We start from the raw sequence: 25,641 nt of genomic DNA, 5'->3' as shown, positions 1-25,641 counted from the left end.
TTCACTTAAACAAAATACATTATTTACAGTTCAACACACGAAGTAAGAAACAAGACTCAAAAATCCAACTATTATTAGCTAATCATTAAATTTAGATGAATAAAAACGTTCAAATAATATATAAATAAGAATATAAAATATATACAACATTTAAATTCATAATTAATTCTCTTATTTTAATTTGTGTACTTTGTCATGGTAGGTTTTTTCCAACTGAGTTAACTGCTTTTGAATAGTTTCGCATTTTGCCCGGGAGTCTGCTACTTGGCGCTTCATGTCTTCTCTCTCTTTCAACCATCCGACTGACACTTCCGATTGCCTGTTGTCCACGTGCTTCAACTTTGCTCGTTCTTCCTCCAGCTGGCGCCACATAGTGGGAGAAAAATTAATTATTACGGTCAAAGTAGAAATAAATGTAATGCGTGTCTTAACACGCATTACAAGACACGCAAAAAGCTCAAAAATTAAAAGAGCTGTGAGAAATAAAATGATTTCGAAAATATTGCGAATATTTTGGGAAAATATATATTAGAATAAATCTATAATAAATCATATAGAATAAATCTAATATACTAGAACAAATATTATAGTGAGTGTTGATATTTATCTTTTTATGGATCACAAATTGAATTTGTGATCCACGTGCATGAAGGTGATATCCCACAGTTCTTTCGGGAAAAGAAAAAAAAAGAATAATATAATTTTAATTAAGTAATTAAGTATTATTTAATTAAGTTCAATTAATTAACTTTAATTATTTATTAAGTTTGATTGATTAACTTTAATTATTTATTAATTGTAAATTAAGTTTGGTTAATTGAGTTTAATTAATTATTAATTAAAGTTAGTTACGTTTAATTAACCTTAACTGATACGAATTGGTCATTCAAGCTGTGTAACCCCGAGTCACTCTCAAACATAAATTAGTTGGCCATCGCTGTTTTAAATACCAAACTTTTTTTTTTATTTTTGCAGATTTTGACTTTAATTATGAATATATCCTAAAAATAAACTCTGATATCTGGTTGCAAATTACTGAACTTTATTCGGTTTTCCCCCTTTGATCCTTCGACTTGGGTTCTTTGCGCTTCAAATAAATATATTTACTCACTGGAAAAAAAAAGGAAAAAAAACTCTTAGGATCTCTAGGCAATATTTTTAGACTACTGAACGCTTGCTTACCTCATTTCGCAATTGGTTACAATCTTTCTTCAATGTTACTACCTCGCCCTCAGTGATTTCCAAAGTTGATTCAAGTTCTTCTATTTTTTCTTCGGCTTTCTTGGTTTTATCCTTGTGTTCGTTCAGCTGGAATTAAATGAGGATACACTCAATTGCCTCTTTTAGTTTAATTTAATTCTTTATCATTTTTATTGTCGTTGGTGATGTTAAAACTTTTGTAAAATAATGTAAAAGAATTAGTTTAAAAATTTAACGTTAGGCTAGTAATTTACATTATTGAGTACATAATTAGACGCATTTCGTATTTGTTACCTCTCTTTGCATTTCTTCTTTCTGTGACTCCCATATCTTTGTACTTTTAAGCAGATCGTCTTTCAAGACACTAGTCGCTGCAAGTTTCTCCTGAACTTCTCGCAGCCGTGCTGTTTTTGTCTCTAAAGAGTCTTCAGCTGCCTTGGCTCTCTTTTCTAGAGATTGCTTCTCTGATTTCAACAAACTCAATTGACCTATTGTTTCCACACTGGTTCCTTTCTGAAGAGCGACCTGCTGCAGTTGTTGTTGCAATGATGCTACTTTCTCTTTTTCGTTCTGAAGTTCTTTCTTTATCGTTCCATTTTTGTGCTGCAGATATTCCAGTTCATGATTCATTTTGTCTTCTTTCTGCTGAATTTCTTTCTGTATGGTCTCCATTTGACGCTTCGTTTTGATTATATCATCCTCTATGGTCTCCTGGATTGATTCTCGACCTCGTAGAGTCACCTGAAGATCACCTAGTATATATAAAAACAATTAAATTTCATTATATTGAAATATAAAAAGTTCAATAAAGAGAGCGATACTAGCTCAATGTTGTTATAATCATCAAAGAATTTTGCTTTTGCTTGTTATTGCAATCGTCTTGTTTTTCGAAAGCAAAACATTCTTAACATTCTTTTATTTGTTAAAAGTAACAAAACAGCTCCCTCAAAATAAGCTGACCGTTTTAATTTCCTGTCTGAACATTTTGTAATTTTAAACATATTAAGAATGGATCTCTGGGTTCCAGGTGTTTACCGTTCATCCAGCACTAAGATAACCGCAGGTCGTACTTTAAACCATCCATCAAGATCTGTCTGGGATAAGTGAATATTCAACCAGCATTTATTTTAGGAAATCCCATTCATAACTAGAATGCACGATAAAATCTCTTCTACTCTACGAATGTCACTTCACTTTTTTTTTTAAATCTTTATTAAACAGCACGCCAAGAAGATTAACAACACCGCTGTCTACTTGTGACGTCTTATCATCTGTCTATTTGTATGAGACATGACAGACAGTCTGTATGTGCCTCTTACAATATACTCAAAATGGCCCGGAATCCCAATAAACGAGAGCCCTCAATCCAGGCAAGGAGAACTCCTTCTTGTCCTTTTTTACTCAACATTAATTCTCGCATCAGGGCCCACTGAATTTTAGGACTGCTCACCGACCTGCTTGCAGTACTTGACCCTGACCACTCGACTACAGTCATGCCTATATTTTTACAATTTTGAGTACTTAAATGTAACAGTAGCCTCAGCTAAGTATTGAGTGGAAAATTACGATAATCACCCTTTTGTCTTTAGCAGAAATTATTTACAAGAAATTTATTCTGTTATCTGTTTTGGCATTCAAATTGTACTGTATTTATATTGCATTAATTGTACTGTATTTATATTGCATTTAATTGTAATTCTAACTTATTAATTGCAATTGTAACTGTATTATTTAGCTCTTATTTGTATATATGTATTGTTTCATTCTCATTGCCTATCATTAAGTTTTTAACAGCTATTGCTATTTAACTCTGTGGCAGCACCCATGGAATTATGGTATTGTTAAAAATAAAAGAACATCGTACTATGTTAAACATCTACAGAAAATTCTGTTTTTTTTTGTTTTTTTGTTTTTTGGCCAATATATATTTTAATTTCCTTTTATGAATTGTCAAACATTTTGTTTAATTTTTAGAATCAAATTGAAAATTATATTATGTTTTGTAAACGTTCTAGTCACTATTTTGCAAATTACATTGCGGATTAATTTTATGGTGAAATTAAGAAATATGCTTGCTCATGTGCCGGTAGATGGCAGCACAGGTCGGAGCCTGTGCTATACCTTTAATCCCCCATCTTTAAACTCGTGCGGTAGTCGACGACTGTAAAATAATAATTATTATTATATTGAATTTTATTATGCAAAACAATACAGTAAAACTTCCATGTTGATTTGAATTGTACAATTTAAACAATCATTGGATTGTTCTGTATTTTGGTGAGAAAAAGATCAGGGTTGGCAGTCATACAAAGTGGACATTCCTCTCTTTGCTCTATGGACGGGTGGATTCAAGTCCAAAGGATTAGCGGTTTGGATAAAGAATTCAAAATATTTATTTTTGCTTTTGCTTAATTTTAAAATTTGCTGAATAGAATTTTTCTAAACGAGAATAACAGTATACTTACTTATTTCATCTTGAAGCTCACTCACGATTTCTCGTAGTTCCATCCTTGTAGCGCTTTCCCTCACAGCTCGGGGAGCTTTCTTCTTGTAATTTAAGCAGTCTTTCAACTTCTTATATTCCCTGTTTAGTCGAGTGTTTTCAATTTCCAATTGTGCCACTTTCCCTGAGAGTGTATAATTTTCCTCTTCTTTTGACTTCATTCGCATTTTTAAAGAATTAATTAAGTCGTTTTCAGTTTCGCTAATAGCTTCTTTTCGTGGTTTGTATTCTTGAATGATCGTTGCGGGCACATTGGAAGGTGGAGTCTTCCCAAGTTCACTCTTAACAGCGCCTAACTTTTTCTCAAGATCTTCAATTTTAAGTTTGAGCTCGAGATTCTCTAATTGAGCCATATCTGCTGGTCCAGGTGGTGGTTTTCTACTAAGACGAAGCGAAAGCCTCTTATTTTCGCCCGTTAGCCTTTCATTTTCGTTCTCCAGATCCGTAACTTTTTGACGAAGGATACCAGCTTCCTGCTCTACTAGCTGCAGCTGCCTTTTGAGGTCTACTTGTAAATCGCTATCTAAGGAGCGACTTCGAACCATTACCTTTGAAGCTTTCCGTCTGTGGACTTCTACTTCGGTTTGAAGACGTTCGTTATCTCGTTCCTTCTCTATTAATTTCTTCCTTAACTCTCTGGCTTCATACTCTAGTAGCTTGATCTTGTGCTCGTAATAGACGCTAGGACTTGACCCAGCTGGTGGTGGTTCAGGTAGGTCAATGGGAGTTACTGGTTGGTTGATGAGTTTGTTTTGTAGATACTTCACTTCTGATTGTAGACTTTCATTCTGATGCTCCATTTCGTCAACTTTTCTCCTCAAAACGCCCATTTCTTGCTCCGAAAGATCCAGTTGTAATTTGAGTTCATCAGCGGAAAGGTCATCTTCAGAAGAATCGCTGTCATTATCGTCTTTTTTCTTCTTCGTCTTCTTCTGACTCCTGGCCTGGACAACGTTGGTCAGTTTCTTCATCTGCATAACCAGTGTCTCGTTCTCTTGTTCCAAGCTGCTCAGTTTCCTTCTCATGGTCTTAGCTTCATCTTCTGCGTATTTCATTTGTTCTCGAAGATCATTTTCACGTTCCATGGTATCATATAGTTCATGAACTATACTTTCATAGTCCTTTCCTCCTAAGCCATCTTTTAGCGCAGATGTCACCTGCCAATGAAAGAAAAATAAAAATAGGTATAGAAAACATGATAAATCAATGCTAAAATGTAATATTTATTTAGTTAAGTAGATTCTGATTCCATATATAGTTTTCATGGTTTCCAAATGCACAAATGTAAAAGAATTTATTGATCCTCCACTCCGCCTCTTGTTGGATATAAGACAAACTTTATATTACAATGACCCATCACAGCACTTTGCCTATAAGTTAGATAAGAAAATATGGGAGTATCTTTTAACTTACAAAATACGTATGCAGTACTAAGAAAGCATGCCAGTCAGAGCCTGAAGACACCTATAGACTTTACTCCTACTAGTCCATTCTGCATTAGCTTTTTGTAATATGTGCCGCTATAAATTAAATTCTGCACTATTTTGGGTTTTTTATACTTATTTGAATATGTTTATGATTATACATTTTGACATAGTGACCTAATACATTAGGTTACTGAAGAAAACCACAGAACCTTGCATATGGGATACATAGTCGCGGAGAATCCCACACAAACATTTGAGGCGTGCCCTCTCTGGAAGGTTCCTGTGGACTCAAATGTTGGCTGATACCCAAAACCTGGACTGTGACCCAGGCGGATTATAGACGGACTATTCTTAGTGCTTCCTTTGCTTCTAACCTGCCTGGTGTTGATGTCCTTGGTGATGTCCCTCCTGATGAAACTGCCATCTAGGAGTAACTATCGAGACCACGGTGCCTGATTTCGTTGCCAGCTCCAGTGGACCTTTTGTTTTGTCGTAGGGCTTTTAGGCGCATCAGCAGTTTAGGCCATATTTTGCCGTATATAAGATGTCTGTAAATTGCGTGTTTGCTGTTTTTATTGGACGAAAACCTCGAATTTTGCGAGAGAAACTCGTGCTACCCTTCCCTGAGACCGAAAAACTCAGCCGCATTGTGAAAAAGACCCATAAAAATTTCTCCCATCATCGAAGGGACTCGAACTCAAGTCTTTTCTACTAGGTGTGGGGAGGATGGCGATTCCGCCAACTGTGCTACCGAGGGCAACTGTTATAACTGACCTAAGTGCAAAACCAGCACTTTGTACTACCATAGAATGTTTTGCCATCAGTTTCTCTAAACTTAATAATTCATTTACGAGTAGCACATAGGAAGTTGTGTTTGTTTGCAATTTAGTTACTGACACCCCTCTCCAATAATAAATAAAAACAAGCGACTTATATATAAAGACATATTCGTGCAGGAAGATATGACAGTTCCGTAAGCCACCAAGTTTAGAAAGTAGGCTTTATTAGGATTGGATCGTGGTCTTGGTCTTCAAAGCCTTAAAAGAGTTGAACAAACAATGATGGAGACATATTTTATTTTAGGATTATGCGAACAAGAGGGACGTAGATTTAAATTACAGAAAGATAATTGTAGATTAGATGTAACTTGCCTTTAATCAAAGGTAAGCAACTATTGGAATAAATTACTAGCCAGCCTTGTAGAGGCTGGAGATTATGTAGATTTAATGAAGGATTCAATATAACATTGGAACATGTAGATAAATGTAAAACAAGGGGGACATTTAATTTTCATTTTTATTTAGTGATTTTTGTGATAGATGATACATAAGCTTTGCTTTCGTGTATTATTCTACCAGTTTAACCCCAGAACGATGACATATATGCTTGCCGTGCTCTGTGCATTGATACATACACGAATCGGTCAAACTTGAGATTTATAATTTCAAATTATTCTCTGCATTCACCATTTTCTGTAACTGTTGGGATACGTCTTTAACACCACGATAACGAGTTAAGCTCGCATTCTCCTATTGAAAGTAATAGCTGCTATAAAAGTGTCAAGGAAGCTCTGTCATGCGTTCTTGTCAGCTATTGTAATCCTTTTCAACCTTCTAAAGTGAATTATGGCCAACATTTGGTGAAGATGAGAGAGAGAGAGAGAGCCAGGATGCTATAACAGTCAGGAAAACATCCGGTAGGGCGAGCACATTTACGAATAGGAACTGGCTATCTTAGAAGAAAATGATTACTTAATCAAACTGTCTGTTAAACAGGGAGATTGAATTTCCACACATCAATACGAGTGACCTAAATGGTATTATGGTATGGTGAGTAACAAAAGTAACCATGGTATTCTACTTCGATAAGATCTAGATAAATTACACTCCTGTGCAAACGTTAAGGCTGATTTCTCTTATAAATATCTTATCACTACCTGTCGAGATTCTGGTAAAATTTTATGTAGAATTCTATAAATGAACCCCACCAAAAACATTAGTAATATACGTTTCATGAAATGACTAAATTCGATCATGCCTTTCCGTGACCCTCCATGTCCTTAACTTTTACATATGAGTATATTTAATTGATCATGCAAATAGGAATTAAAGTACACTGGGTATTTGTAGTCTCAGGTTGTGTTAGGAAACCCTATGGCTTTAGCCCGGGATCGACTAATTCTGGGTGTGATGATTAAATGCCAAAGTAACGAAGGTTATGAGCATCAGTATATTGTGTTATGCAATCGTGTGGGTTTGTCGATTTATTGTTTGATGGACAAAAAAAAATCTAAGTTTCTGGCATCAAAACACCAAGCAGTCCTCCTCCTCTGAGACCGAATAACCCAACTGAGTTGTGAAAAAGCCCACCAATTCCTCGTGTCATTGACGGATTTCGAACTGAGGCATTTTCCATCCGATGTGGAAAAATGAGGATGATGATTATAACCACTGTGCTAGCCGCGAGCTCCGATGGGCTGGTATCCAGCAGAAACTTGGGCTTGAATTTCTGTAAGCTATATTTTCAATAAATACTTTAGGAATGCCAAGGTTTATGCTTGTTTATTGTTGTTATTCAGTTATTATTATTTTTTTATTATTTGTATCATTGAAAACTCTATAGTCAATCTTTAAAATCCAAACAGCCATATTTCGTAAACGTTCAGAATGGTACACGTTATCACGTGCTTGAAAACGCCTTTAAACGTTTGTGCAAATACAAAAAATACTAACAGGGTTTTTTTTTTTTGGAGCAAAATTCCAAAAAATCACTGGACCTGTTGGAAGAATGACGAATAGCAAATTCTCGTATAACTTTCCAGACGTAGTACGAAGCGACTGATTCAGCTGGATGTACTTGTTGAAAAGTTGCCAGCACCACAGTTAGTGAGGCGAAACGCTTTACTCGTAGTCACTGTGTTACGTTTTGCTTTTGATGACATCAGATTGAAAGACAAACAGAATAGAGATATACGGCATAACCAAGAAACCCTCCTGCGTTTTGCCACCTTTTAATGAAACGAAAGAATCCATTTAGCAGCTGCATTGAGTATTCCATTTAGGCAAAACTTGTTGCCACTTCTCCGAAGTAGGCGTAAAGAACCAAAGGAATCTCTAACAAAATATCACTAAATAGACCTGTATAACATTGGATCATTCAACAAGTACATTAATCTTGTTAAGATCTTATTATAGTTTCCATACATTCCTTTCACTTTTCTCTTAAGTGGTTCTAGTGGTCTGACCTAAACGTAGTGGTCAACGTTGGGGTGTAGTGGCGCACGCTTAAAGTTGGCCATGATTCAAGTACACATCACTGCTAAATATGGTTCATGATTGTACTTTTATCATAAAATATTCTTAACTCCTCCGATCCATGTGGTGGTACCAGAGTAAAAACTATTTCCCTTTATCTTTCCTAAATTTCCTGGATATAAACTGCTTTTATATTTCATTCAAATTTGCAAGCAACTGTATGAAATCAACAACATATTAACTACATCTCATTGCCCAATTTTATGTTCGTATTCCTTCATTAATTTAAGATCAGCCATTCTTTTGTGGGTTGGGACACCGTGACCAGATTACAATGGTTCACACATGGGTAGTAAACTCCTGAATACTAGGCATTTATAATCAATCCAGGATTTAGATGGATGCCTCAAACGACCTGACTTTGCTGATTTTCCATTCTTAACACGCAAGTTGACCTCAATATTTTTCCAACATAGTAGTGTACAGTAAGCTAATCATGGTACTTTGTACAAAGATTAGTTATTATAACTTTCCAATGACAACTCCATTTACATTTCATTAATGAAACTAAACTTCATTAATTAAAGCGCACACATTTTCATAAAATTGGTTCTTTGTTGGTAAACGGAAATATAGTTTAAGAAGTGTGCGTGTATGTACCTTTATTTTGATTGGCTGTAGAAACAGAGCAAGCGTGTTGTTGTTATTGTGGGGTTTAGGCGCATCAGCGACTTAGATCATATTGGGCTATTAGGTAAGATGCCTGAAAATTTAACGTGTTCTGTGGTCGATTTGCTATTCGGTGGACAAAAAGCCAGAATTTTCAGTAGAAAAACCATATTATCCTCACCTAAGACGGACTAACTCAGCCACATTATGAAAAAGATACATAAGAATTCCTCACATCATCGACGGGATTCAAACTCGGGTCTTTTTCACCTGGTGTGGGGAGAACGGTGATTCTACCAACGCAAGAGCAAACAGAGCAAGCACATACATACATACACAAGCATGAAATCAACGTGCAGGGTGTAGCACCAGTAATGATACTATTAGCGTTGCCATCAGCTAATGGTGTACATTTTATATTTGGTCCCCCTTTTGATTTTCATTCTGAACTCTCAGAAACGTTTCTCATTTTCTTTTATAGTGCTTTGTATGACTCTCGTAGTATTTCTTTTCCATGGGCTATCTCTTGTCACCATTAAAATTCCTTTTACTTGAATACTTATATAATAAATGGCTAATCAAGTAGACTGTGTTTATAAGGGTTATTCTTTCCAAGAGTACAGCTCTGTTTATTATTTTTTGTTGTCTATTTTCTCTGATTATCTGCTTCTAACAGTTTCCAAATGTTATTTACGTTTGGTACATTCATGTCCATTTTGATCACTATTGCTAGCTTTTCAAGGCTTAAAGCTCAAGTTTATGTGTATCTCAACTTAGTGTGTTGCTTGTGGATCATATTATTCATCAGTATCATTAGTAGCTAATATTCAGCTGCCATAATCTTCTGAATTAGGTTATGTGTCGCCAAATATAACAGCACCATTCATTGCAATTGTATCGGGAAACTTTTCAGTGCATGGTACAGTATTTTTAACTGGGGGGATTGTCAATCCTGCCACTTGTTCTTTGGTTTTTTCAAAAGTCTAAGCCCATGAGGCGTCAGTGTATTGTGTCTGTAATTGCATGTGGTCTATGGTAGGTTGCTTGTTTTACTGGATGAAAAATCTGCGTTTTTGGGGACCATCGACCGAGCTAGTTGGTCTTGGACGACGGCTGCAGGTTTAATTTAGGTGCAGCCCTTATTAATCGAGACTATAGTTAGCCGATTTTAAGCTGAGGAAATAAGGTTAGTAAGGTTTCTCCAGCAGTTATTCCGCATTTTTCAGCACATAACAATATGCAGTTTTACATCATTATGTTATTTTAATACTAATGCTAAAATCGGTAGATGAAAAGGCCAGCAAACTCTGGTCAGTGTGTGTGATGTGCACATACTGTTTCTCCACATCCAAGCGAACAAAAATAAAACATCCTCAGTACTCTCCATTTAGGATAAAGTTGAGTTGAATTTTTTCTCGTTTTACATGACGCTGGTTGTCTCCTTCGTTACTCAAAGTGAGTTTCTAGTTTCTGGAACAAGAAAAAAGTCACTGAGGCTAATTCTGGTGAATGGAAAATTTGAAAGAAGTTCTGGCGCAAAAACGAGCGAATCCAGAGAGTTGCATAATCAGGTCAGATGATGCAGCTGTATCAATTCGCAGGAGGGCTGTCTTCTGTGATTGTTTTCCTCTTGATTCTGGCTCCTATGAACTATTTTCTTGTTCCTGACCGCAAACTCCTTCTAATAGATGCAGATCTCAACACGTGGAGATCATCATCGTTTGAAATGCAACGCATCTGCTAAACCCTATCCCAAAAGAAGTGGTTTAGAAATGCTACCAAAAGTGGCGGAAAGTTGAGATCATCCTATTCGTTTAGGAGGGACAGTATACCAGAAAGAATTCGAGAGAGAATGTGATTAAATTATAGTATGATTAGTTTTAATAAATCAGTGTCAGAACGTTTTATTTAGACCTCATAACACAACCCAGACCATCGCTTTCGTTTGGAAAAAATAACGTAATAACAATCTGTTTGTGAACAATCGTAACCATATTCAATTCTAGCTAACTTAAACAAACTCTTGCAGTACCTTAAGTCAACAGGCGCTCTGTAAATCCAACTAAATGCCCATCTGGCTCTTTTGCATCTTCCAGATCACATAATAATCTCGATTATTCTTACTATACTGGATCAGCAAGTACATTCAAAAGAATGATCAAATTACCGGCTTAATAGACATCTTCTCAAGCACCTGCCAGTTTGACAACCATATCCTCCATGTCATAAATATAACTCTTAAATTTATTGGATTCATCAAGAGGTTCTACCTGTAAACTGTTCTATAAGTTATTGGTTATTCATCCGTTGCTTTAAATCCCTGTATAGGAAGATTCACTTGAAGAAACTCGAAACTGTATTGCCAACTTTGTAAGGTACCACTCCATTGGGCATCTTCTATTCTACCATCTTATTAATATCACTCACTCTGTGTGTACCAGCGTTTCAGAACTATTGATATCAGAAGAAACCTAGCTTATCTCAAATTTCTTTATAACATTCAATCTGAGAAATAGGATTCTCCACAACTAGTGCAACCGATCAAATTTCATGTCCGTTATAGCGCAACTAGATATCATTTCATATCTCTCCATCTAAATAGTGATATTAAAAAACAAAGTCCAATGAACAGACTCTCCTCAATCGCAAATAATCTCCATTTAGATTTTCTTTGACAACTCTTAGAATACTCTTAATACCATTAATGTTCTTGAACCTTACTTTGGCATAATAATTGATATAGTAATTAGGTTTTCCTTTTTTTTATTTTTATTCCTGTAAGTTCCTAACTTATTATTATATTCATTACTGTTTTTGTTTTGTTATAGCTATATTCTTTCTGTTATAATTGCACTGCATTACATGTTCTGGCTTTTTTTTTTTGCACATCATTTCTGAGCCCGTTGGTTGCTGTTAAACGAGAGGTATTAAAATATATAGTATTTAATACTGTGAATGGGCGGAAGGTTGAGAAGATGAAAGAAGAATCTTGTTGATATTATACTTCAACTTCTTTAGATTGTAATTTTCAGGAAATATAAATGAAGTGAGATTGTGCCAGAAAATATAAGTTGAAAGAATAAATGAGTAAGAAGAAAATGTGGTTTTGTGAGTTTGAAGCTGAACAGTCAAATGATGCTGACTGGTTGTGGCAGATGTTCGGATTGATTTGGAAGAGAGAGCAGGAATTATAGAATTCAGAAAAAACAGTGCCCATGGAAGCATCTATAGAAAAGGCATGCAGGATAAATAGAATGCAGAAGCAGAACGTCCATGAGACAGAGGGTGGAGAGACTCTGTTAGAGATGAGTCGTTAATTAACCCAACTGTCCTCTTTTGAATGGAATCTGAGAGAGATTTTGGAGACACCGGCCCAGATGTGGGAACAATATTCCATGGTAGGCGGATTTGTGCGGAGTGAACAGCTGTTTGGAAGAAAAGTAACGCCGAGAACGAAGAGAAAACCCAGTTTTTTAGAAGCAGACGAAGCAATATTTGTAATGTGCTTATGCCAAGAGAGATTAAAAGTCAGGGTAATCCCCAGTAGAGATATGATCTTGTTAGAAATCAGAGTGTAATCGAAGATAAGCATACGAGCAGAATAATTCATTTTGCGAGACATAAGACGGGACTGAGTTTTAGAGGGACTGAAACCAACTAAGTTATCTTTGCCCCACTAGAGAATTACCTGGAGATCAGCATTTAAGGAATTGGTAGTGGATATTCTAGAAGTTGAAGCTAGGGAAAGGTTTCTCAAACTGAAATATGGAATGCGATGTGCTATCATCATCAAAACTATGGATAGGATTTCCAGCAAATGGAAGAAGGTCATTAATATAAAAGAGGAAAAGAGTGGGAGAAAGAACTGAACCTTGAGACACACCAGCATTAGTGGAGAAGTTAGTAGACAGAGAGCCATCTACAATCACCTGTAGTGAGCGATCAGAAAGAAAACTGGATACCCAGTTATAAAATCTGCTGGTAAACCATAAGATGGAAGCCTATTTAGAAGATTGAAAAACTGCAAAAGCCTCAGCATCTCGACCAGCTGTGACTAGAAAACGGAATCCAGCTGAAGTTGTGAACATTAAAATCACCAAGGAAAATTACCTCACTGTTAGGAAAGTTGGACTGGAGAAAGTCAAGTTTCAAAGAGTTTCAAGTGATTAGTGGAGTAGGAAGAACGATACAGGCAACAGATGAATTTGACAGAATGTAGTATATTTTAAGCCAGAGAAGATCGAAAAGAGTAAATTACAAATTAGTAAGTCTCTGGCAGGAAATAGTAGAAGAGGCATATGCACAAGTACCACATTTGAAGCGAAAGGAATCATACAGCGCATAATTCGGACAACCGAGATGAGCATGGCTGAATCAACGGATAACTAAGATTCTGTCAGAAAAAGTTGTTGGGGTTTGGCAGACTGTAAGTGGAAATGGACATCATTGAGATTAGAACTGAAACAATGTGTATTTCTGAAATGAACTAGGAAGCGTTTGGGAGGTTTAGATCTTTTCGTGGATAAGTTTGTTCTGTTATTTCAACAATTCATGGTGTGTTCAGGACTAAAAAAAAAACGGTGGCGAGGACATGCTGTATGAAGTAATGAAATTTTTTGGTATGGTAAGTGTATACCCAACTCTTTGACTTAACATGGCCTCGACAATGCCCCCTTCCCCACCATACACACTACTCGGACTCTCTCCAGTCACTGTCTGGCAGAGTAGAGACAACGAAATTATACACTAGTTGATCCTAGAGTGTTATTAATAGGTTCAGTCTGGTGGACTATCTAGCGGCCGGCCTGGGAAAACTGTTATAGAGCTGTACCCTCGAAATGTAAGGAAGATTTGGATCTCGCCATGATGTTCATCGTAACTTTAAAAGACATCAAACATACTGCAAGAGTGGGAGGATTGCCGGAGCTTTGCTCTGGAGACTAAACATGGATTCCACCACCTCAAGCCTCCAATAAGCAAAGTGGTGGTATTGCACCAGTTGATGAGAGTCATCTAGATCAGGATAAGCAAATTATGGTCCCGGGCTCTCAGGGATCGGCGGTCAAGTCCGTTAAGAGGGTCCTCGAGAAGATGGACTTTCTGATGATTATGTGCGACATGAATGAATTCAGTAATAAAACAGATATAAACACACACTTTACATTAATCTTCAGAAGTAAGTTGTTGAGATTGTTTTGTTCTCTTGCATTCCTGGAAACCAGCGTATAATTGATTGTGCATTAAGCAGGCTACACACAGACAATCTAAACCTTAATTTTTCTCAATATTTATTTGGTGAGAAGTGTTCAGTTTGAAATTTAATTTATAGAAAATACTCATGTATGCCTTTCACACAAATTTAGATCTTCCAACGAATGTGGTTTGGGAGGCTGGGTATATGAAATAACATTTTGCGAATTTTTATAATTCTATTTTTAAATTTAGATAATTCAATTTCGATATGATGATTCGCTGAACTGTCTCAGCACTAAATAAGTGTAGAAGTCATCTGAGAGCTGACTACTGGAGACTTCACAGTAACCTGCAATTCAGCATCGCTGTCATATTTCTTGTTCAGTTCAGTTTCTTTTTAATTGTGAAGAATTTCAGCCACTAATATCGAGGTGTCTATTGTTAGCTTGATTCAGGAGTGCGAAACGTCTCGTCGGTCCCCTGTACACAACACTCACACACACACAAATGTTTTTTGCAAGATAACAAAACAGTGTGCAGCACCTTTCAATCCTTGACCTCGTTCCTCTGCTAACTAAAGAACGCTGCCAGTTTTTATTTTAGTCAAAGAAGTATACGCATCGAGTCACCTTTCTCTGCTTTTACTCCTTAACGAGTGTTTTGTTAAATTAATTTATAAATAAAAACTGGGAATGCCAGAGGAGAAGATTACAATTTTGTGGGACAACATCCTGTAGCAGAAGATATGCTATTAATTCTCTTCCCTTATTTCTGAGACATTACTTTAAACCTCTTACTCTGATCGTTGAAGTAATCTCTTTTATATGTTCACGTTTATGAAAGTGGCACCTTTTATATAACTTATTGCTGTTTTGTGCCCATGCACAAACTAATGCTTGTTGCGATTGAAATTAGAACGCTTGAAACGAAGCTATTTTTATAAATGGAGGAAGAGTGCTTCTCAGTAGTGTTTCAACACAAATAGTAGCTGTCTTGACTTCTATTTACAAATTGCTGAGATGAATGTTGGATGTCGGGGAGGGGGTTTGTATTGGGGAGGGTTGTATTGTCTGTACACCAACCTTTTCTCTCTTCTCTTTCACGAAACGGTCTGGAAGACATGGTTATGTAAATGCTGGTTTCGATTGCTTTAGAGATTCTGATTTGCGTAATGGCTTCCGTTGTGTATAGAGGGCGTAGTGCAGCCAGGATAATTAACGGTTACGTTTATATTCAGTAATGACGTTACTGAACTTTGCATCTGGGTGACCTTTGCTAATTTTAAATCGAGTGAAACTACCGACGGCCATGTGCATCACATTCTTTCATAATGTAAGTGGAGGGCTAAATAAATGTAAATAAATATATTGATAAATGTTTTTTTTTCGCGTGGGTCAATGTCCATCTAGTGAGCTAGAAAGTAGAAGTGCAAATATCAGAGTGGTTATGTTAAAGGAAAATATTGAAACAAGTTTATATTTTTCTGATTAATAGTTCCTTGAAGGGTGGCATAACAAAAATAGAGACCACTCTTCAAAAGTTTAGCTTGAGAAACAATTCTTTAAGTACCATGAAGGTTTTGACTCAATCCACTGTTCTGCCAAGTAACTCGACTCAATTCGCTGTTCTACCAAGCAATTCGACTCAATTCATTATTCTGCCAAGCAAAAGACTACGTGTGACACTAATCGAGAAGACTGTTTATGTAAATAAATTATAATCGGTTTTCTGGGTACCGGTGTGGTGGGGAGGATTATGTCACCCGACATAATCATGTCTACATAATTCCATTTAGTAACCGTGGAACAAAAACAGCCACAGTTACGAGGTCGCTCGACGTTTAGCGTCATAACCTGTACCAACTGATCGTACCATTAAAACATGGGTATGTAATTTTGAAGAAACTAGTTCTGCTCTCACAGAGAAGCTTCCAGGCTGAATAAGAAGCGGACGTACACCAGAAAACAACGCGGCTGTCAGGACCCATTTCATACGGAATCCAAAGCATGTAGGTCAGCATGCACTGTCGTTGAACTTATCCAATAGGAGTATTGGATAAGTTCAAGAAATGCTTACTGAAATGGATAACGATGAAGACTTTATTCATAATCTGTGGGTATCTGATGAAGCTCACTTTCATCTAAATGGTTTTGGGAATCAACAAAGCTTTCCTTATTGGGCGGAAGAAAACCCTCGCCAATTCCATCAACAACCATTGCATAGTGGCCGGATAACATTGCAGTGCGCATTTCATCTCATGGCATTATCGGCCCATATTTTCTGAAGATGATAATGGAAAGGTAACAATTGTGAGGTCAAGCAGCTCTGTTAACTTGATTTCAACTTTTTTGACTGATGAACTAGCTCCTAAGTTTCCGCAAGTTAATGAGGCCAGTTGGTTTCAACAAGATGCCGCAACACCTCATACTGCCTGGGTGTCAATGGACGACTGCTTTTCTTAACCACCATCTCCAGGGATGGCGACAATTCTTGGCCTCCAAGGTTAATATAATAATGATAGTAACCAGACACATCCAACCATCCCATGCACTTGGTACCAGTACCAATCACTGGGGGGGGGGATCCCATATAAAGGAGAAAAAGGTTTTTTTTTTAACAACGAACACTGATTATTCTCTTGGACAATTAGTTGTAGCAATAAGGTAAAGTACTGCTATAGACAGGATTGGCATTATGTACCGAGTTTAACCTGAGCTGAGGCGAGATGGCAAAACGTAAAGCTGGGTAGATTTCCCCAATTAGTCGTTGCGGTAACCGGTTGACCGCAAGGGACACGTCACACTTATTCAACGATGATTCACCACAGTGTTTTCGATGGTGAACGAAACTGGCATCTTGATTTCTACCGAACGCAAGTGAGGCAACCGCAACTAGGACTCCACCCACCTTGGCTGTCACCTTACTTTTTCAAATTCCAATGATGTTATCTGAAACAGGAAATAAATTTTAACTCTACGTTTGTCGCTAATTAAAATCGCGAATTCAAATAGATTTTTATATGAAAAGTACCAAGATAAACAGACAGGTATTTGTGATAACTTTGACGAGAAATATATATTTTCTGAAAATTGCAAGTACAGAAAATCAATTCCTAAATCAACAAGTGTCTTATGTCTTCTCAACCCACACGTAGTCACATTTCTCTAGGTACTGATATACAAGGTAAGCTATGTATCAATTTACCGACAAATAATTTAAATACTTTAAACCTAGAATTCAATTTCATTCCCATATTATTTTACTAATATTATTCATATGATGTTAATAGTAATACTACTATTAACATCATATAAATAATCGTTATATGATGGTATTTAAGTGAATTATTCCTCTATAAATTGCGTGTATTCTGTTGTCGATTTTCTGGTTTCTGGATGAAAAATGCGAGTTTCCGGGAGAAAAAACTCTTGTAAGAGACCCATGAAAATTCTTTGCGTAATTGACGGGGTTCGAACTCAGATCTTTTCCATCAGGTGTGGGGGAGGACGGTGATAATACCATCTGTGCTGCTCACGATTGTTTACGATTGCATATACAATTATATGCGGTTCTGAAATCCAATACAATACGTGGTACGACATCTTGAAAATTATGAATAGCAGAGACAGTGGTCTTTGAAGGGCCCGTTCAAAGACCACTTTAGACTGCACTTGTCCATGATTTTCTGCTCCATAATTGTTAACTTTTTTAAAGCGCTTTGATCCTATAAGATCACAAATGACGCAGTGCAAATTGAATCCATAAATTTGGTATATATACCGTTCTTTTCCTACAAAATGGGGTTGAAAATTGAAATATTATCTTCTTTTGTTCATTGGTGTTCTCTGCACCTTTCAGCTAAAAACCTTCCACTCATTAATAATCGTTTCCCCGAATGATATAACTAGTCCTGAAACACGTCTTTGTATTATACAATTTATTCTCGCGAGGATCTTCTAAGGTTGCCGAAAGTCGTTTCGGGGGATCGTATTCCAGCGTTGTTATACTGGGTTGCTTAAAATAGCGAAACACTAAAGCTATTTATTCTTTAATTTTGGCAATATTTACTGCACTCTCTCTTTGATGCGCTTTACCTCCACTGTATGTGATTTTCGGCAAGAAACCAAATCTCTTTGAAGCCAGGGATTTGCTTAGACTTCGCCTAGACAGCTGATGGTTTTATTACTGCAAAACACTATTACAATTAATCTTTTAAAGTTCTTTCACCTTCTATTATTCTCGCTTTAAAAACCTTTCGTACTTTGAGTTCACGCAAATTTTAAGCCATGATATAAGATCGTAGAAAAAATATGCATTCACATTTATTCGAGTTCCTATTTCATTGTAATATTAATCAGCTGATGGGGCACATAAATGCTTGAGTTTAGCTGGTTAAATAGTGTAGGGACCTCTAGTAAGAAGAAGAAGAAGAAGAACAAAGCGCACTGTAATAGCAGTAAGAGTGCTTGTACCCTGGAAATTGTCGCTATTTCTGTATGAATGTGCTCCTGAAGTGTCACCGCACCTTGATGCACGGCAGTGAAAAAGAACAATGGCATGTTGGCAAACTATAAAGAAAGTGGTCCTCGATGTTAGTGGATGCATCCAATAGTGAGAGGTAGGATAGGTAACTGTGATGGTGGGTGATTAAGAAAGGACAAAAGATAAGGTAGGATGAGAGCCATATCTCTCGCTCTCTCTCATTTTCTATGAAGGTGAATACAATAATGCGATGAGAGCTCTGTATTAAATTTCCTTCTTATACTCCAAGACTGCAACATAGAGTCGACGGAGTTCAGAATGTAAAGATTATAAAAGAATTACTCCATTTTGGGAGATTCCATTGGTTCGAACACGAGCCTGTGTAACTCTGAAGTTGTAGCTCCATTCGCCAGGTCGGATTCTGAATGGATTCTTCCATAGATATTGATTCGATAGAAGAATTGTTTTACTGAGATATTCAGTTCTAAAAATGTTATATATATATCGAATCAAGTAAGAGTCTAATATTTAGGAAAATGTTATTAAAATGTTACTTGTGAAATTTATGTAATGGAAGACAAAATACAATTAATTTAATAGATAGAAATAAAATTAGACATCGTAGGATCTTTATCCACCTCTTTCTAGAGTGTTATCAAGTGCGTGGTAAATTCAATCATCTGATAACGCATTGCTTATCTGGCCATCTTAACATCTATGTCCCATCTAGTATCTCATCTAGGCGATATTTTCTGTTTATACTCCTAGACGACTACGATGTCAGAGCAGTTCACAAGTTAGAGAGAGAGAGAGAACACAAGTAACAGTGCAATCCCCGAGTGGAGAGGAGGGGAGTGGGTAGGTCCCTTATGCAATTGTCCCAATTCTGTCAATTGTCTTTCGGGTCAGGTCATTAACGGTGCCTTTGCGATTTCTTCTTCACATCCGTTTCAACTGTTGACATGCTCTGGAGCCATTAATGGTGGTTTACCTGGCTTATGATTAATGTCGCACTATTTTCTGTCTAGCCCTCACGGGTAACACGTGGTTATAACCACCGTCCTCTCCATACCGAGTGGGAACGCCCGGATTCGAATGTCGTCAATGACAGAAGGAATATTTCAATTTTTATTTTTTCACTCATGATTGAGTTGATCAGTCTCAGTCGAAAATAGTAAAGTTTTTTTCCCTTCTGAGCTCTGGATTTTTGTCTAGAAAAACAAGCAAGCTGACCGGAGAATAGACGCGATTTATAAACATAATACACATGGGTGGATGAGGTTTTTCTCGGGTGACCCTAATATGACAGCTTTTAAATACTTTCTATCTAGGTATATAAAATAGGTATGTGCTCATCTATCAATTTAAATTGAAGTTTTGATGGGAGTTGGTTCATTCATCTGGAAACAAAAACACTGGGATATTTTGCAGGAATAAAATAATTCCAGGCTAAATATATTCCTCCTTAGCTTCTAATGAAACTGATACTTTTACTTGGACTGACACCATCAATCTTATTCTAGATCAACACCTTTCTGAAGACAATATTTTATTGGATCTTGATAAACATAATACTGTTAGTAACGCAATGCTGAATTTCTTCCTAATCATGACACTCCTTTGTTTTCCCTGTAAGAATTAAACTCTGTAGTTCTAAAGGTGGTATCAACTAAATGTCCAGGAGCCGATTTAGTTGAAAATATTTTCATCAAAAAGCTTCCTGCTCGGTACCTTCAATAGATGCTTTTGTTCCTGTACTTTCCCAAAATCTGTAAATTCGTTGCCCTAAAGATCGTAGAAAGTTTAATTGGTTTAGTTACTAGTAATCTCTTCATTGAATGAAATTTAAGGTCTAGCCTTCAATATGGCCTCCTTCCTGGCTCTATTATGATAACATAGTGGAAGAGTTCCTTAATCTAATATAATTCTACATTCAAGTATACGCTTGTAATTTTTGACTTTGAGGGTACTTTCAACACTCCCTTTAGCAGTTAGGTTGCTCCCAGAGGTAAATTCTGTGTCCCATGGTTTGGAACATCTTCTTAATATGGCTGTTTTAAGTTTGGATTTTTCTGATAAACATCAGAAAACTCCAAACGTATGGTTTATCGTGGTAAATTAGACTGCACCATATCTCCTGCTGTTATATGTAACATCTTTATCTCCGATGAACCAAGTACCTCGGTTTTTGACTAGACTATAAGTTCTGCTTCACTGCACATCTTCAAAGTCTTGCAAAGAAGGTTAAATTTGTTTTCCATGCTAACAAGCATTGCAGGCCGGAAGGAGACTGGATATTCGTTATTCGAGCGCCTACTTTAGAGCAACTTGGTCACTACTTATGCCACTTTTTATGGTATAGAAGAACTTAATTAATTGTGGTACCACCTAACCTTGCAACCATCCAGCGCTCTTTCCTTCTTGTTCTTCTTCACGCCTGTTTCAGAAAATCCACAAATGTACTTCAAGTTCTTGTTGGTCCTATGTTTCGACATTCCTCTTGGAGTCTCCATTAATTTTTAGGAATTTACTACCGATACTACTGCTGCTGACACATGCCACGAAAAGAAACAATGTTGGGAAATTCAAATGAATAAATGCCAAATGAAGGTCAAAATCTAAAAAGCGTTTAACTCCAAAAAATGTTTGCTCCAGAAGTAAATATTGTTCCATCCAAAATCGTGAGACATTTGTTTGAGTCCAGCCTGCTTACTTTCTTTCTTGATTACAGTTCACGGAAATATCAAAACAAAATTATATCACTTCAGACTTTGAGACACTCTCCTACTGTTTCTGTGGTGAAATTGAAATATCACTTCAAAGTTTGAGACACGGTTTCTGTGGTGAAATTGACGACTCTAACCATCTCTTATTTCATTGCATTTATGCGACAACCTCAAACTCTGATTACTAATTTTGAATTTAAAGTTTCTGCAGAGTTAATGCAAGTGGTGGGTTAATTCTAAAGGGGTTACCGTATCCTAATACCTTGTTTTTCATTAAGACGTTCTAACAAAAACAAAAAGAGAAGATGTTTTTAACAATTTCTGTTTTTAACGAAATGCGATTTCATTTTTTTAACAGGTTAATGACTATGAAAAAAACCAAGTAGTTAAAGATGGCAGGCAGTAAGCTAGAGTAGTGGGAAATCCTTGCCAAGGTGCGAGATGCGTCACAGATGTGCTATGCACAGAAATAACGCTTCTCTTGGGTGTTGTAGGACTCATAACGTTTATCCAGTAATGAATGTTCTCGCCTTCTGTGCAAGTGTCTGGAGAAGTCACGTGCATTTCTGGTATGTTGGTAGTCATGGTTACGCTTTTTGCCAGTCAGTTTTCCGTCTAGAACTAACCGCGTTGACTTTGTACGGTGGAATCCAAAACTGTTGTTCCTCAAGAAGAAAGTTTCCGCCTTCGTGCCCTAATTGGCTTACATTATGCGAAGTTCTTTAGCTAAGTAAGACGATCAGTTATTCCAAAACTCACATAGTAGGAATATATAATATAGTATTAAAATGAGACAAAAATAAAATTAATAAATCAATATTTTAACCTAAACTGATTTCTTCTTACAAGGATCTCTCTTATGGGTCTGTTGCTCATCCAATGAAATTTGTTTAATAAACACAGAATTCATAGGAGATGCAAGGATATTTCCTAATGCCACAGATGAGGTCTTAATAGAAGTGTTCTATGGCATCAGACTAGACTGTTCCTGGAATCTGCAATTAAGGTGGAAACTGGGTCTCTGTGGTATGAGATGACTAGTGGTAAAAAATGATAATGAGGGAGTGGTACAGGCAGCCGCCGACTTCTAGGAGCATGATAATAATCTGTTTGTGGAGGTTGAGTGAGCTAGAAAGGGTGATTTCTTCTTCATCGATGATTTTATCTCACTTTTTATTGATTGGAAATCGTGGACCGTTCAATATGGCAAGTCGAAATAAGTTTCGAACCAAACAGTGACTGTTATTTATTCCAGTGTATAAGACAGGATATAAGAGATTCAGATATCCTTGGCCTTGTTGAAAGAGTTACTGTTGCATCAGGTAATTTGCAACGATCCGAAGAATATGAGTAATACAAGAGATAATGTTGGAATCGATAGCCAAAAGCGACTACAATGTCCAATGAAATCTCAGTTGCCAAAAAGGATAAGGATTTTGGTTTCAAGATGAGCGGGCTCTATATGAACACGTACTTTCTAATAATTTTTAAAATTATGTTTGATCCAAGAGGAAGAAGAGAAGAGGTGTCAATAATTAGTGATACAAGTAAAACAATATCTGAAAAGTGTCGTTCTAAAAGTTACTGAGGGAGAGTTACTAAGATAGAGTAACGTTCAAGGGATTGACAGTATACATCTAGTTTTTAATAAAGGCAGCAGGTCAAAGCGTATGAAGCATGTGCCATCTTTTAATGAGATCATCATCGATCGTCATTATGCTTCAGGTTGATCCCCTTAGACTCGAAAAGCTAGTGTTTCTCCTATCCATAAGGGTAGACCTAAAAGGGCGATGAGAAACTATAAACCGATGGAGTACACTTCTACAGAGGGCAAGCTCTTGGAAGTAAGTTAAAGACACAATGCAGTACTGTCTAGAGAAGAATGGAATTCTGAGGAGATCACAGCATCGATTCGTATAAAAATAAATCTTATCTGACCAATCTGGTTAAATACTGTTACGATGAAACGAAAAACAACAATTGGGGGCAAAAAAACTACACTTCTACTGTATACACCAAGACTCTAATAACGCTTTTGATACAGTTCCTCATTAAAGATTTTTGTATAAATTGGAGAAAGCTGGGATTGCAATAAAGAATGGGAAGCAGAAGGTAGTCATAAATTGAATCCAGTGTATTGAAAAGCAGTAGTATATCGAAAAGGAGTAGGGTATTCATCCTAACATGCATTCTTCTATTACTCAGTGCCACAAAATGAAGAGTTGTCAATTCCAAATCCATCTTCCAGGGAAGGATGTTCAGATTTGGATGATGAATCTGGTCAATTGGATAACTGGGATTACGCCTCAGAAGCCTGTTCAATAGTGCAATAGTTTCTTGATTAGCAACAATTTTGTGACTTAATGAAGTGTTTGGGTAGTAGCTAAACAAATTCAATACGACTTCTTGTTTAAAAGTATGGAATCTACTGGATTTCAGATGAAAAACGTCAACGCGTAAAAAGATATGATGTACGTTTTTAAACTGTTGCAAACGCCTGCTATTGTTTTGATTTGATTGGTATATTATTTACAATCCAGAGGAGTGATGTATTTTCATATATGGTTCAAGTGAAAGTTTGAAAGCTGCATTGCTTTCATAATGGGAACAATAACAGAGTGCACAAAAAGAATCGAATACCCATCGATTCTATTTTGCACTCTATTCTCATTACGAGGGACTTTTGAAAGGTTCGTGGCCTGAGTATGAAAGGGTAGTGGTGCACTGTTAAAATTATATACTTAATGAACAACACTGCAAATAGTAACTCATAAAATTTTATGCGGTTTCGATAACGTATTTTTTTTAACTACAAGTCCTGAAGTCAACAGAGTTGTGTGGGTGAGGAATGATTGACAAAATTAGCCACCATTCAGTAATCCAAAATTTGAGAAAAGGGGACTAACGCCAAAAAAATTCATGATAATATGGTTACAACATTGTCCCCTTCCTATTCTATGGTTAAGAAGTGGGCAGCAGAATTTAAACGAGGGAGGAAAAGTGTGGAAGACGAACTACGCTGTGGATGACCACTAGGTGGCAGTGATCACAATGTGCTGATGTGGGATTTATTTAAAGATATAATTACCATCCGGGGTAAAGGGAAGGGGTTTTGTTTTCGTAAAGGTGACTACGCTGGTCTCAGATAGTTTTTAAATTCTGTACAGTGGGATCAACTGACGATGTTACCAATAGCAATTTCTAAATGTGAAGCATTCAAAGAATTAATCTTGGAAGCTACTAGGCTTTTCATACCATCGAAGAAATGTTGTTCAAGGTTTAGGCCTAAATGGATGTCACATGATCTAATGAGACTCGTGGCAGAGAAGAAATGCATGGGATGCATATAAATTAACTTGTGACACAAAGCCTATGGTGGACATAAGCTAGTCTGTAATCAAGTCACAAAGGATGCTAAGAAAAACAGCAAAGAGTTCTTTACTTGCGTAAACTCTAGAAGAAAAGGGATGAATCAGATTGGTCCACTTGATATCGATGGTTCAACTGTTGACGAGTATTTTGCATCTAAATTTACACATGGGGGGGGGCAGAGGTGTATTAAACTCTGGCAGTGAGCTAAACGATTTTGTAATAACTCAGAGCAAAGTGTAGGAGAAATTTTTGAAGATAAACATAAGAAAGGCACCTGGGGTGGATGGGATCTATCCAGTTATATTAAAGGAGGCAGCAAAGGAAGTAAGCAAACCCTTAGCCATAATTCCTTGGACTCCGGGGAAGTACCCGTGGACTGGAGATGCATAAATGTGACCCCAGTTTATAGAGGAGGATTAAAGAGGGACAGAAGTAATTACAGACCTGTTAGTTTAATTTCTGTTCAGGGGAAATTAATGGAGTCGCTGGTTAAAGATGCATTACAGGATCATCTAGACAAGACTGCAGCAATAATTCAGACACAGCATGGGTTTGTTAAGGGAAAGTCTTGTCTGACAAATTTGATTGGATAATATGATATGATCACAAAGGAGCTAGATGCAAAGAATAATTTTGATATCATGTACTTGGATCTTAGGAAGGCTTTGGATTCTGTCGCACATGGAAGACTGCTGCATAAATTGGAGCAATGTGGAGTTGCAGACAAACTGCTGCTATGGATAAATGTTGCTATTGAGTGGGAAAAGACAGAGAGTGGTAATCAATGGACACTGCTTTTCGTGGACTAATATTAT

At 36.8% G+C, this 25,641-nt stretch overlaps 1 protein-coding gene across 1 annotated transcript in view; it reads right to left on the bottom strand.

The window, feature by feature from the left end:
• LOC150077207 (uncharacterized) overlaps window positions 1–25,641 on the bottom strand; it is a 62,235-nt gene that overhangs the window by 20,426 nt on the left and 16,168 nt on the right. Inside the window, exons 2-5 of the mRNA XM_090386169.1 lie at window positions 3,666–4,860; window positions 1,495–1,952; window positions 1,183–1,308; window positions 190–360 (exon numbers count right to left, since the gene is read on the bottom strand). Of these exons, the coding sequence (XP_090242295.1) occupies window positions 190–360; window positions 1,183–1,308; window positions 1,495–1,952; window positions 3,666–4,860 (1,950 nt within the window). The remainder of the gene's footprint in view (window positions 1–189; window positions 361–1,182; window positions 1,309–1,494; window positions 1,953–3,665; window positions 4,861–25,641) is intronic.

Source organism: Mastigoproctus giganteus, chromosome 12 (genome assembly GCF_048544385.1).
Source record: "Mastigoproctus giganteus isolate SK-2022 chromosome 12, ASM4854438v1, whole genome shotgun sequence".
Classification (NCBI taxonomy): Eukaryota; Metazoa; Arthropoda; class Arachnida; order Uropygi; family Thelyphonidae; genus Mastigoproctus; species Mastigoproctus giganteus.
The sequence above is the reverse complement of the archived record's forward strand: the minus strand, read 5'-3'. Positions and strand labels throughout refer to the sequence as shown.